The 14,679-nt window shown below is 45.0% G+C and overlaps 1 protein-coding gene across 1 annotated transcript in view; it reads right to left on the bottom strand.

Annotated features, from left to right (window-relative positions):
- Positions 1-203: 203 nt before the first annotated feature.
- MPI (mannose phosphate isomerase) overlaps positions 204-14,679 on the bottom strand; it is a 30,761-nt gene continuing 16,285 nt past the window's right edge. Inside the window, exons 4-8 of the mRNA XM_040342964.1 lie at positions 13,669-13,810; positions 13,397-13,585; positions 8,088-8,261; positions 5,010-5,218; positions 204-534 (exon numbers count right to left, since the gene is read on the bottom strand). Of these exons, the coding sequence (XP_040198898.1) occupies positions 322-534; positions 5,010-5,218; positions 8,088-8,261; positions 13,397-13,585; positions 13,669-13,810 (927 nt within the window). The 3' untranslated portion in view covers positions 204-321. The remainder of the gene's footprint in view (positions 535-5,009; positions 5,219-8,087; positions 8,262-13,396; positions 13,586-13,668; positions 13,811-14,679) is intronic.

Raw genomic sequence — 14,679 nt, 5'->3', positions numbered from 1 at the left:
CCGACTTAGAAAAATGTTCTTGTACGACTTTGGGGGCGACTTGCATTGACTTCTATACAGAAGTCATTTTGCAAGTCGCCTCTGAAGTCGTCTTCAGGACGCCTTGCCGAGTCGCCCCCGAAGTCGTGCCGCCCCAGTGTGAACCGGCTCTACCTGTCAAATTGTTATTAGTCAAAATAATACCTTAGTACACACACAACAACTTATAAATCATTATAGTTCTATTTTTATTTATCTATAAGACTTTACAGAATAAATGTTATAGTACCCTTTGCTGAAACATACTTAAGGAGTGTAGGAAATAACAAATTTGCCATTTTATCACAGCAGACAACAAGCCCTGAATAAGAGAAGAGAGTTGGATGGATCCACGTTGAGGGTTAAGCTTTCATTAGCAGAGATGAACAGAACAGATCCCGAAAAGAGATTTAAATTCTCATACGACCCTTGCCCAGATGCTTGGCCCCGGACAACCAGCAGAATGCTTGCAGAGTCTAAGGCTTGCACATGGTACTGGGACGCAGAAGACGGTACCTGCAAATAAAAAATACACATTAAATATTCTGGATGTTAAATATTCATCTTGCATGTCAAACATAAAGTTAGAGCGATGTGGTATCATTCATTTTAATTATTATGCTAGGCGAGACTAATGTAGCGTACACACGACCGTTTTTCATGACGTGAAAAATGCATTTTTTTAAATTGGTAATTAAAAACGATCGTGTGTAGGCTCCAGAGCATTTTTCTTGACGTGAAAAATGGGCATTAAAAATTTAGAACGTGCTCTAGAATATTTTGCGTAGTTTTTCACGTTGTGAAAAACGGTCGTGTGTAGGCTTTAATGGCGGGGAAAAAAACACGCATGCTCAGAAGCAAGTTATGAGACGGGAGCACTCATTCTGGTAAAACTAGCATTTGTAATGGAGAAAGCACATTCGTCACGCTGTAACAGACTGAAAAGCACGAAGACTGAAAAGCGTGAATCGTCTCTCACCAAACTTTTACTAACACAAAATCATTTGCAAAGCTTTAACCACTTCCCGCCCAGTCAATAGCAGATTGTCATATGTCATATGACATCCAGCAGGATAACAGCTGCCACGCGCCCGTGGGGGCGGGTATCGCAGCTATCGGTGGTGCGGCGTGTCTGACAGACACGAGTAGAGGAGAGCCGACCGGCGGCTCTCCTGACAGGGGGGGAGTATACGCTGATTGTTTATCAGCGCAGCCCCCCCCCCCCCACGGATGCCCACACTGGACCACTAGGAAAGCCGCCAGGACCACTAGGGAAGGGGGCAACATGTGGATGACCAGGTATGTACCCCATGGCCATCCACATATGAAAAAATATTCACAATAGATGCCAATCAGTGCCCACAAATGGTCACTGACTGGCAACATGATAAAACAAGTGATGCCCAGCATTTCCACCATCAGTATCATCAGTGCCACCCCTCAGTGTCACCTCTCAGTGCCCATCCATGCCCACCTATCAGTGCCACTATAAGTACGCATCAGTGCCACCCATAAATACCCATCAGTGCTGCCTATGAGTGCACATCAGTGCCGCATACCAACGCCACCTATCAGTGACCATCAGTGCAGTCTGTATCAGTGCAGCCATATCAGTGCCTTAATTTAAGAAGAAAACTTACTTATTTACAAAAAAAATAAATGACAGAAAAAAGAAAACGTTATTTGTTGTGCAAAAAATAAAAATCGCAGAGGTGATCAAATACCATCAAAAGAAAGCTCTATTTGTGGGAACAAAATGATAAAAAAAAATGTTTGGGTACAGTGTAGCATGACCATGCAATTGTCATTCAAATTGCGACACCGCTGAAAGCTGAAAATTGGCCTGGGCAGGAAGGTGCGCAAGTGCCTAGTATTGAAGTGGTTAAATGACTTTCTGAAGTCTTTAAAAGAAAAAAAAAAGTTCCGGCTTGGGTATATCAAAAGAAACCTTTACCAAGAGAGACATGGATTCTGCAATTGCTAGTTTCCTGGTTGTCATGTTTACCATCTTACTTCACTACTTTGTGTCCCATACCTGGAACAAGCATACGCATAAAGGTGTCCAAAGTTACAAATATGCACACTTGTTTCAGGTCAGGAAGATTTTCTAAATATCCTGCTATGCGATTCTACATCTAATGAATAGAACATACCAAAGCTCCTCCTGTTGAAAATGGTGAAGATCTTCCCATTCTAGATGCAGTTATTGTAGGTCTACTCCAGAAAAATTGGTGCCACTTATACTTCTCAAATACCAGGATGGGCTGAATTTCATATATTGCACCCCCTAGCAGCTGCTCTGGGCTTTTCAAACTGCATGCATGTGTGGTAATTCTTCTCTGGTTCAAGCGAACCCTAGTAGTGTCCTCCTTGGGCTGTGGAAACGCTCCACATGCACGGTCCACTTCTATAGCTGCACATGTGCAGAGTTTGATCAGCCCATGGAAGATGCTATTGAGGTTAACTGCAGCCAGGAGAGGATGCACTGCGAATGCTTATAGTTTATTAGCCAGATTCACAAAGAGTTACGCCGGCGTATCAGTAGATACGCCGACGTAACTCGGAATCTAAGCCGTCGTAAGTTTAAGAGCCGGTTCACACTGGGGCGACTTGTCAGGCGACACAGCCGCCTGACAAGTCGCGTCCCATTGTAGTCAATGGAACCGTTCTAATAGGAGCGACGCAAGTCGCTCCGACTTAGAAAAAGGTTCCTGTACGACTTCGGGGGCGACTCGGGGCGATTTGCATTGACTTCTATACAGAAGTCATTTTGCAAATCGCCTTAGAAGTCGTCTTCAGGTCGCCTAGCCGAGTCGCCCCCAAAGTCGTGCCGCCCTAGTGTGAACCGGCTCTAAGTGTATGCTCAAACTGAGATACACTTAAACCTAGCTAAGGTACGACGGCCTGCGCCATCGTATCTTAGGGTGCAATTTTTCCGCTGGCCGCTAGGTGGCGCTTCCGTTGAGTTCGGCGTAGAATATGTAAATGACTAGATACGCCGATTCACGAACGTACGTGCGCCCGTCGCAGTTAAGATACGCCGTTTACGTAAGGCGTTTTCCGGCGTAAAGTTATTCCAACAAATAGTTGGCCTAGCCAATGTTAAGTATGGCCGTCGTTCCTGTCGAAATTTAAAAATTTTACGTTGTTTGCGTAAGTCGTCCGTGAATGGGGCTGGACGTAATTTACGTTCACGTCGAAACCAATACGTCCTTGCGGCGTACTTTGGAGCAATGCACACTGGGATATGTACACGGACGGCGCATGCGCCGTTCGTAAAAAACATCAATCACGTCGGGTCACCAATCATTTCCATAAAACACGCCCCCTCATCCTCATTTCAATTAAGCGCGCTTACGCCGGCCCCATTTACGCTACGCCGCCGTAAGTTAGGAGGCAAGTGCTTTGTGAATACAGTACTTGCCTCTCTGACTTAAGGCGGCGTATCGTAAATACGATACGCTGCCTTAAAGATGCGGCGCCCTACCTGAATCTGGCTATATATGTCCCGAAGCAGCAGCTGCATCTGGAATGGGAGGATCTTCACCATTTCCAGCAGGAGGAGCTATGGTATGTTCTTTTCACTAGATGTAGCATTGCATAAGGGGATTTTCTAAAAATCTTCTTGAAAAGTAAACTTACTTACTTACTTACTGTAAGCCTGGGTTCACACTGGTGTGTCATGCGATGTTTGTGCGATGCAAATTCAACAATACATACTGTATGGCTGATCTTGCATCGCATTCGCACCAAAATGGTGCAGGATCCTCTTTTTGGTCCGCACTGGAATCGGGTTGCGTGGGATCCGATTCCTGCACCATGTGACAGTTTGCACTGCGATATGCAAACCGATCTGGTGGGGGGTGTCATTAACTTTCTATTGACACTCACAGCGGTTCACATAGGGTAGTTTGATGTGATGCGGGAACCGGCGCTGGAATTGTGCTGGTTCCCACTCTAAACCTTATTGAATCCAGATTACTAGCTTCTTCAGAAAGCAATTAGCAATGGCAGCTCCCATTTTGGGGAGGAACTCTGGGCCAGATTCACAGAACAAATACGCCGGAGTATCTACTGATACTCCGGCGTATTTTCAAATTTGCCGCGTCGTATCTTAATTTGTGATTCACAAACAAGATATGACGGCTTTTGGCTAAGATCCGACAGGCTTACGGCTTCGTACGCCTTCGGATCTTAGGCTGCAATACTTCGGCCGCCGCTGGGTGGAGTTTGCGTAGTTTTCCAGCGTCGGGTATGCAAATTAGCATTTACGGCGATCCACGAACCTACTCGCGTGCGTAACGTTGTTTTTTCCCGTCGCAAAGTTAAGCAATGCTTTTTTTTATCGTAAGTACGTTACGCACGTCACCATTCACAAACACGTCGGGGCGCCGTAATTTCGCGCAAAGCACGTCGGGAAAATTGCGAATGGAGCATGCGCAGAACGTTCGGCCTAATTTAAATGGTACACGCCCCATTTGAATTAGGCGGGCTTGCGCCGGACGTCTTTAGGTTACACCGCCGCAAGTTTACAGGTAAGTGTTTTGTGAATCAGGCACTTACGCTGAAAACTTTGCGGCGGTGTAACGTAAACACGATACGTTACGCCGCCGGAGTTCTACGAGAATCTGGCCCTCTTTTCTTACTGCAAACATTTTTCAAAAACATGTCTAAAATGCATCTGCATCAATTCCATTACAGGCTATGTAGCCAAAATCACACTATAGAAGGGCACGCAGCAAAAACAGCCGAGTAAAAATCACGCAGATTTGAACAGGCACTATAGAAAAGGGAAAAAGATGGGATTCTTCTTGTCGGACGACAGCGTAAAAAAATAAAAAAAATAATAAAACGGGGGCATAATGTTTACCTTGAACATCAAACGCTGCATACCTGGTCGCTGAGATTTATCTAATCAGTGTTCCCATAATACACACCCATAAAGAATTACTTTCATCTAACTGTTTTTAAACATGTTAATTATATCTGACCTCAATTTTGATGACGGTGAAATCAGGTACAGGTGGGTTGTAGAGGAGGGCGTGCGGGTCTCCACTGAAAGGCGTTGGAGTGAAGAGTTTGTTAGCGGCAGGAGCTGATATGTAGGTTAACATCTCACACAGCGTGTCCACATCTATAAACTTAGGGGTGAGTCCAGCGCGGACTGTGTTGTCAGAACAAGCCATACACTCCACACAGTCTATAAAGGAGAAGGTAGAAGACATACATGTTACCACATGGCAGACAAAATAGATCACCGGTTTCATCAAACAATTACTTTTAATCAAGAAATGACATTCTGAGGTGACTTGTAGTTCCTGGGGCAAATATCACACTATTTTTATAACAGATAGGGTTTTTAAATAAAAACCACTGAACCCTAATATTGTATTTAAATATTAGACAAAATAAACCAGCCAAGTAAATAGAACCCCTGACATCAGAAGGGTTCAAAGCTTGTTAAGTCTAGGTGGCACAGGAACATCAAATGATACTTCCCTCAAGCCAGCCATGCATGGATTGAAATTTCAATCCATGTATTGGCAGACTGATTGTGCCCAAGTTGATCCATTGATCGACTTGGGTACAACCAGCCTGTTGGATTTTTCTACATGCCATTACTGCCAGCAGCTATAGCTATAGCTCTCTCCGTAGCGTTTGTCAGTGAGCGGTATGTAACGTAAGTCAGTGAGCGGCGTCAGTCAGTAAGCGGTATGCCACGTCAGTCAGTAAGCGGTATGCAACGTCAGACAGTAAGCGGTATGCAACGTCAGACAGTAAGCGGTATGCAACGTCAGACAGTAAGCGGTATGCAACGTCAGTCAGTAAGCGGTATGCAACGTCAGTCAGTGAGAAGAAACCTTTCTCCCTCTGCCACGTATTGCTCCACTGGAGCTGCTGGATCAGCCATAGCAGCCACTTGTACAGCATTGAAGGTGTGGACACACCTCTGATCCCACCTCTAGTTGCCGGGGAGAGGCTGGGGAGGAAAATTCCATATGAACTCCGAGGAGAGGAGAAAGCAGTAGACAGCCCCGCCGACCTGTATCTTCCTTTCCTCTAAGGAGGCAAGTTAGGGCAATCAAGGAAGGATATTGGGCAGGCTCCCGACCCTCAGCGATATGTTGGGAAGCGCAACTTGTTAAGACAGTCATGGACTGTTCCATAGGAGCTGTTTCTGAAGCACATGTTGGGAAGCGCAACTTGTTAAGACAGTTATGGACTGTTCCATAGGAGCCGTGTCTGAAGAAGGGTGATATACACCCTTTAGGTGCAAAGCGGCATATGTTGGAAGGCAACATGGTTTAATATCATATTTCTGGAGTTTTAAAGTTAGAAGTTTACTTTCTGGTTGATGCAGCCAGGTGGCATAAGTTGACCCAGCAAGGTGATGAATCATGCCCAGGGCAGGGTGGTAGAGCGTGGCTCCCCACCTCCTGGCGTGATAAGATTAAAATGCTTAATTAACAAATCTGCAAACAAGCTTCAAAGAGAACAACTGCTGCCAAGTTGATTGATAAGTTAAGCTACAGAAGATCAAAGGGCCGGGTGTCATTGAAGAAGACCCAGGTTACGTAGCAGTGATCCATGGATGAATGCTGCCCCTAGAGGAAAATACAGCAGGACAGACATAAAAATAATATATTAAGAAGGACTGCCTCTTAAAGATCTGGATATGTCAGAATTCTAGATGGGCTGGCAATAGGGTTGTGTCTGGGCGGGGTCCAAGTGCACACAGAAGGGAAAAATCCCTCCCTTGCTTCTCTTTGCCTCATGGAGACAATATCTAGAGGACGACCTTATGTAACGCATTATTGATGTTTTTGTATTTCATATGCTCTGTAATATTTTCCTTTAGGCCCTGTACATACGATCAGTCCAAACTGATGAAAACGGACTGAAGTTCGGTTTCATCGGTTAACCGATGAAGCTGACTGATGGTCTGATGTGCCTACACACCATCAGTTTAAAAACCGATCGAGTCCAACGCGGTGACGTAAAACACAACGACGTGCTGAAAAAAATGAAGTTCAATGCTTCCAAGCATGCGTCGACTTTATTCTGAGCATGCCCGGGTTTGTAACCGATGCTTTTGCGTACTAACCATCGGTTTTGACCTATCGGTTATCAGTCCATCAGTTCAGTTTTAAAGCAAGTTCTAAATTTCTGGACTGAAGGATAACGGACTGATGGGGCCCACACACGGTCGGTTTGGACCGATGAAACTGAACTTCAGTCCAAACTAATGAAAACGGACTGATCGTGTGTACAGGGCCTTAGTGTTTTTATGTTAACATTTCCTATTTTCTTGGGAAATAAATAAGACATTGTTTTATTAAGCAGTATGTTTATTTTCATAGCTAACCTTATATCATTGTACTATCATCAGTAACATTCAAGTTTTAATAGACTAGCTAACTATAGGAATAGACAAGGTAATACATATATGGAATAAATAGAGGGCATCCATAACCCACCATAATTCTTATTTCAGTATCAGAGGAGGTTACATGCTAGAATATAACACACCAGAGTGACACTGCAGTTCAAAACAAGGCTTAAAGGCTAAGTTCACCTTTTTTTTCTATATTCCAGCTCATATATGTACCAATATAGCATTAATGTACTTCTTTTGCAAAAATAAAACAGCTTTGCATTAATTCTACACAGGCTTACCTCACTCTCCTCATAGCTGTTTAAAAACACTTATCCATTACTTCTGCCTTACTTCCTATACAGACTTTAAGTCATGACACAGGAAGGAGATGATCAGCTGAAGGTAGATGATGCTAATGAGATCAGCTGGTCAACGCCTTCCTGTGTCATGACCTAAAGTGAACAAAAGGTGAACTTAGCCTTTAAGCCAGCAGTGAAGAATCTCTCTTTTAACTGTCTGCCTTAGTTGGGGAAGTTTTTTTTTTTATACTTTTGCCGCAGCACCCTTTAGGACTCTTCACGGCACCCCAGTTGAGAAACGCTGTTATATATCATCAATTCACAGCCATCTTCACAAGGATTGAAAAATGCATTTTACTAAATGTATGTGTATCCTTGTGCAAGCTACTCACCCCCCTCCAGATATGCATGGGGTTCATTGGCTCCGAGATACATGGCTTCGCCTGGCTGCAGCGTTATCACGTTGAGGAAATAGATGGCAAAACAGCCAATATCTCCTGGGAACTGCGAGTTTAGGGTCAAGAGCAGATCTCCAATACAAGAAGACACATCACTTCCACTCTGAACTGGAAAACAACAGTTGCATAAGAAACAGTTTTTCTAATTACTATGACTCAAACATTTTAATTCCTGGGGGCTTCTTAATGTTTTTTATTTTTTATGCTTTTTAGATACAGTGAAACCTTGATTTACAAATAATGTGGTTAACGAGCGTTTTGAAAAACGAACAATTTTTTTTTTAAATCCTGACTCGCTTTGAAAGTGTTGTCTCGCAAAACAAGCAGAATTCAACCTGATGGGGTGTGCAGTACCGCATTTGGCCAGAGGTGCGGGGGCGCCGGTGACACTTGGAATGGTTTGGAGCCATTTGGAAATACTCAGTTCCCAAACCTTTCTGAGGGTTTCCGAGATCAGCAGAGCTGTCCCTGAGTATTTCCGAGGCTCGGTGCCCCCCCCCCATCTGGCCACATGCGGTATTGCATGCCATAGAAGTCAATGCAGAACAAATTATCTTCATTTCCATTGACTTCTATGGGGAAACTTGCTTTGATATGCGAGTGCTTTGGATTACAAGCATTTTCCTGGAACAGATTATGCTTGTAATCCAAGGTTCCACTGTATAGACATCAGCATGAGATTTATTATATGTATCTCATGTTTTGCTAATCACCTGGGCACATTTTCTCTCATGCATGTGTGCTGTGGCAACCACAGGAGTATATAATATATATATATATATATATATATATATATATATATACACACACACACACACACATATACATATATACATATACACATACACACACGCACAGTAACAGTGAGGAAAAAAGTATTTGATCCCCTGCTAATTTTGTATGTTTGCCCACTGACAAAGAAATGATCAGTCTATAATTTTAATGGTAGGTTTATTTTAACAGTGAAAGAATAACAACAAAAATATCCAGAAAAACACATTTAAAAAAAGTTATAAATTGATTTGCATTTTAATGAGTGTAATAACTATTTGATTCCCTATCAGTCAGCAAGATTTATGTCTCCCAGGTGTCTTCTATACAAGCAATGTGCAAGAAAGCACATGTACAGCCTGTCTATATTTTGCTAATGAACATCTGAATGATTCAGAGGAGAATTGGCTGAAAGTGTTGTGGTCAGATGAGACCAAAATTAAGCTCTTTGGGGCAGATCCACATACATCTGCGTGGGCGCAGCGTATGTGAGATACGCTACGCCGCTGTAACTTACTTTGCTATTCTTTGAACCCTGAAAGAATTTGCGCCGTAAGTTACAGCGGCGTAGGGTATCTCTTGCGGCATAAGGGTTTGGAATTCAAATGCGGCGAGTAGGGGGCGTGTTTCATTTAAATGAAGCGCGTCCCCGCGCCGAACGAACTGCGCATGCCCGGTCCGCCAAAACTCCCAGGGTGCATTGCTCCAAATGACGTTGCAAGGACGTCATTGTTTTCGACGTGAACGTAAATGGCCTCCAGCCCCATTCACGGACGACTTACGCAAACGACGTAAAATTTTCAAAATCATACGCGGGAACGACGGCCATACTTAACATTGAGTACGCCACCAGATAGCAGCTCTTCACTATACGCCGGAAAAAGCCGTACGGAAACGACGTAAAAGAATGCGACGGCCGCTCGTACGTTCGTGGATCGTCGGAAATAGCTAATTTGCATACTCGACGCGGATTACAACGGGAACGCCACCTAGCGGACGTCGAAAAATTGCATCTAAGATCCGAAGGCGTACGAAGACGTACGCCTATCGGATCTAACCCAGATGCCGCCGTATCTTGTTTTGAGGATTCAAAACAAATATACGACGAGGGAATTTTGAAATTACGCCGGCGTATCAATAGATACGCCGGCGTACTTTCTTTGTGGATCTACCCCTTTGGCAGCAACTCAACTTGCCATGTTTGGAGGAGAAGGAATGCTGCCTATGAACCCAAGAACACCATCACCACCATCAAACATGGAGGTGGAAACATTATGCTTTGGGGTATTTTTCTGCTAAAGGGACTGGACAACTTTACTGCATCAAAGGGACGATGGGCGGGGTCATGTACCGTCAAATCTTAGGCGAGAACCTCCTTCCCTCAGCCAGGGCATTGAAAATGGGTTGTGGATGGGTATTCCAGCAGGACAATGACCCAAAACACACAACCATGGCAAAGGAGTGGCTCAAGAAAAAGCACAATAAGGTCCTGGAGGGGCTTAGCCAGTCTCCAGACCTTTATTCCATAGAAAATATGTGGAGGGAGCTAAAGGTTCAAGTTATCAAATGTCATTCCTGAAAACTTAATGACTTGGAGAGGATCTGCAAAGAGGAGTGGGACAAAATTCCTCCTGAGACGTGTGCAAACCTCGGGGCCAACTACAAGAACCGTCTGACCTCTGAGTACTAAGTCATGTTTTGCGAAGGGATCAAATACCTAATTCACTCATTAAAATGCAAATCATTTTATAACTTTTTAGAAATGCGTTTTTCTGGATATTTTTGCTGTTATTCTGTCTCTCGCTGTTAAAATAAACCTACCATTAAAATGATAGACTGACCATTTCTTTGTCAGTGGGAAAAAGTACAAAATCAGCAGGGGATCAAATACCCTTTTCCCTCACTGTATACACACAGTGCTCAGCATAAATAAGTACGCCCCAACATATTTGTCAGAAAACCTTTACTTTCCTTTCAGAATCAATATTTTCTATGGGACGTTATACTACAGAATACTCCCATAAATGCGGGCATTGGGGTAGATTCAGGTAGGGGCGCGCACTGATACGGCGGCGCAGCGTATCGTCTTTACGCTACGCCGTCGTAAATTGCAGGAGCAAGTGCTGTATTCACGAAGCACTTGCTCCGTAATTTGCGGCGGCGTAGCGTAAAAGGGGCCGGCGTAAGCGCGCGTAATTCAAATGATCCAGTAGGGGGCGTGGATCATTTAAATTAGGCGCGTTCCCGCGCCGAACGTACTGCGCATGTGCGTCCCTAAAATTTCCCGACGTGCATTGGGCTAAATGACGTTGCAAGGACGTCATTGGTTTCGACGTGAACGTAAATGGCGTCCAGTGCCATTCACGGACGACTTACGCAAACAACGTAAAATTTTAAAAACGCAACGCGGGAACGACGTCCATACTTAACATTGGCTGCGCCTCCTAATAGCAGGAGCAGCCTTACGCCGAAAACGAGTTACGCAAACGACGTAAAAAACTACCGCCGGGCGCACGTACGTTTGTGAACCGGCGTAAGTATGTAATTTGCATACTCTACGCTGACAACTACAGAAGCGCCACCTAGCGGCCAGCGTTTCTGAATACAGAAAATAGATACGCCGGCGTAGCTTTGAATTTACGCGGCGTATCTATGGATACGCTGGCGTAAATCGTTCCTGAATCTACCCTATTGATTGCAACCAAGATTTGGCACACACAAAAAAAGTTTTTTCCTAACAAATTCATTCTAGACTATGTTGCAAAAATGATACACCCCAATAAAAGTCTAAGGCCCCTTTCACACAAGGCGGATCAGTAATGATCCGCCCCGTGAACCTCTGCTTGCTCAGCGGGGATCGCTCCGTTGATCCCCGCTGAGCCGGCGGATGACAGGGCGGTCCCCGCACCCTGAGCAGGGACCGCCCTGTCTTTTCTCCGCTCTCCCCTATGGGGGGAATTGGATGAACACGGACCGTCTGTCCGTGTTCACACGATCCGATCCGCCAGACGGATGGAAAAGTAGGTTTTTCCTCCGTCACACTTTGGCGGATCAGAGCGGGTCGGACGTCAGCGGGCATGTCACCGCTGACATCCGCGGCTCCATAGAGGAGCACGGAGCACCCGTTCAGGTCCACCTAATAAACTGGCAGGTGGACCTGAACGGGCCTCCTGTGTGAAAGAGCCCTAATGCCCCTTTTACACGGGGGGAAATCCATTTTTACCGACTCTGCTTGCTCAGCGGGGATCGACCCACTGACCCCAGCTGAGCAGGCGGATGCACTACATTTAAAAAAACACACTGCAACTGGATGGCATAATACTTCTGTACCATGCAATCTGGTACAGGCAAAGGCACTGGGCTAGATTCAGATAGGTTAGCGGATCTTTAGATCCGCGTAACCTATCTGATTTAAGATCCGCCGGCGCAAGTTTGCCTCTAAAGTTGCACTTGCACTTGCCTCTAAAGTTGCGGCGGCGTATCATAAATCCCCCGGCGGGGGGCGTGTAGAATTTAAATCTGGCGCGTCCCCGCGCCGAACAAAATGCGCATGCGCCGTCCGCTTAATTTCCCAGCATGCATTGCTCCAAATGACGTCGCTAGGACGTCATTGGTTTCGACGTGAACGTAAATTACGTCCATCCGTATTCGCGACCGACTTACGCAAACGACGTTAAAAATTCAAAATTCAACCCGGGAACGACGGCCATACTTAACATAGGATACGCCGCATATAGCAGGGGTAACTATACGCCGGAAAAAGCTGAACGCAAACGACGGGCGGTCGTTCGTTTCTGAATCGGCGTAACTCCTCATGTGCATATTCGTCGCCTATACAAACGGAAGCGCCACCTAGCGGCCAGCGTGAGATTTCAGCCTAAAATCCGACGGTGTAAGTCACTTACACCTGGCGGATCTTAGGGAGATCTATGCGTAACTGATTCTATGAATCAGTCGCATAGATACGACGGACGGAACTCAGAGATACGACGGCGTATCAGGAGATACGCCGTCGTATCTCTATCTGAATATGGCCCACTGTGTTTGTGACGGAAGTTTACGGAAGGGTTGCACCAATACCGGTGTTTTATCAGCAAGTACTGGCCGATACTTGGGCTCAAGTAAATCGCAGCACAAAGGTATCGATTTGAGGTATCGGAGCATTTGTACTCGCTCACAGTGCTTAGTATCGGCACTGATACCAATACCAGTATCGATGCGACCCCATTTTGGGGTGTTGTTAGCATCGCATTAACACTCACTGCAGATCACAAAGGCAGTGTGGTTTGAACATAGTGTAGGAAATATGCATAGAATGTGGGTTTCCCGCACCATGCTCTGGTGTGAACAGGCCCTAAAAATAGGCGGGAAAAAGTAACAACATTATAAACAGTCCTTTTCGTTTTTCTACAAGCGGGAAAAAAAGAACAAAATTAGAATGTGTTTATGTAATAGTAAAGAAAACTGGGTACCTTGTTGCGTTACTCTCTGTACCAACAATTGAAGCTGTTTGGCGTACTCCTCCTTACTTCTCTGCATCATACAGGTGAAACATCGCTGCAGAGCCTTCCGCACCTCCACATCATTGGACAGATCCGCGGCACGCGCCTCCAACTGCTCTGCTGCATCCTGGCCAATGAGTGCACAGAACTCAGGAACATCTGAAACAGAGCCCAGTGTTATAAATCTTTTGGAATGATCCCGGGGTATTTCCATTGTGTTATGAAGAACAATGTATTCATACCCCGCAAAAAGGCTACAATCTCAGATATAGGTCTGAATCCACAGAGACCCCGGAAAGGTGTGAGGGCAATGGCCATTTCTGGTTTGTGGTTGTCATCAGGGTAATGCTGTGGAAACTGAGCATGCAGCTTCTTAGCCAATGCCTATATGTGACGATATTAAGAGGAAAGAGATAAAAGTGATGTGTTACTACTGAGAAAAGGTAGAAAAGCTATTTAACTGGAATTGGAAGAAAAAAACACGAGAATACAAGATTAATTAATAAGAATGATATTCTGAGAAATAGATAAGTGTTTAAAGGGTAACTCGACTTTCGTGGGGGAAAAAAATAGCAAATAAAGAAAAAATAACATAACATTATAATTGAATGTTATTACAAATTACCTTTCCTTTTCAATCTGCAGCCACTGTCATTTTTTGAGAATGCATTGCAATATGCTACCTGGGGTTTTTCTGTACATAGAGGGCCAGATTCAGGTAGGGAGCACGTAACTCTGTGCGGGCGTAGCGTATCCTATTTACGCTACGCCTCCGCAACTTTGACAGGCAAGTGCATTATTCACAAAGCACTTGCTCCGTAAATGGCGGCGGCGTAGCGTAAAATGGCCGGCGTAAGCCCGCCTAATTCAAATCCATAAGATGTGGGCGTGTTTTATGCAAAATCATCGTGACCCCACATAAATGATGCTTTTTACGAACGGCGCATGCGCCGTCCGTGAAAGTATCCCAGTGCGCATGCTCCAAATTAACCCGCAAAAAGCCAATGCTTTCGACGTGAACGTAAATTACGCCCAGCCCTATTCGCGAACGACTTACGCAAACGACGAAAAATTTGACGCTGGCCCGACGTCCATACTTAACATTGGCTGCGCCTCATATAGCAGGGGTAACTTTACGCCGGAAAAAGCCTTATGTAAACGGCGTATCTGTACTGCGACGGCCGGGCGTACGTTCGTGAATAGGCGTATCTAGCTGATTTACATATTCTAGGCGTAAATGAGCGTACACGCCC

The sequence above is a fragment of the Rana temporaria genome, chromosome 3 (genome assembly GCF_905171775.1).
Source record: "Rana temporaria chromosome 3, aRanTem1.1, whole genome shotgun sequence".
Taxonomy (NCBI): Eukaryota; Metazoa; Chordata; class Amphibia; order Anura; family Ranidae; genus Rana; species Rana temporaria.
Note: the sequence above shows the minus strand (reverse complement) of the source record. Positions and strands in the feature narration are given on the sequence as shown.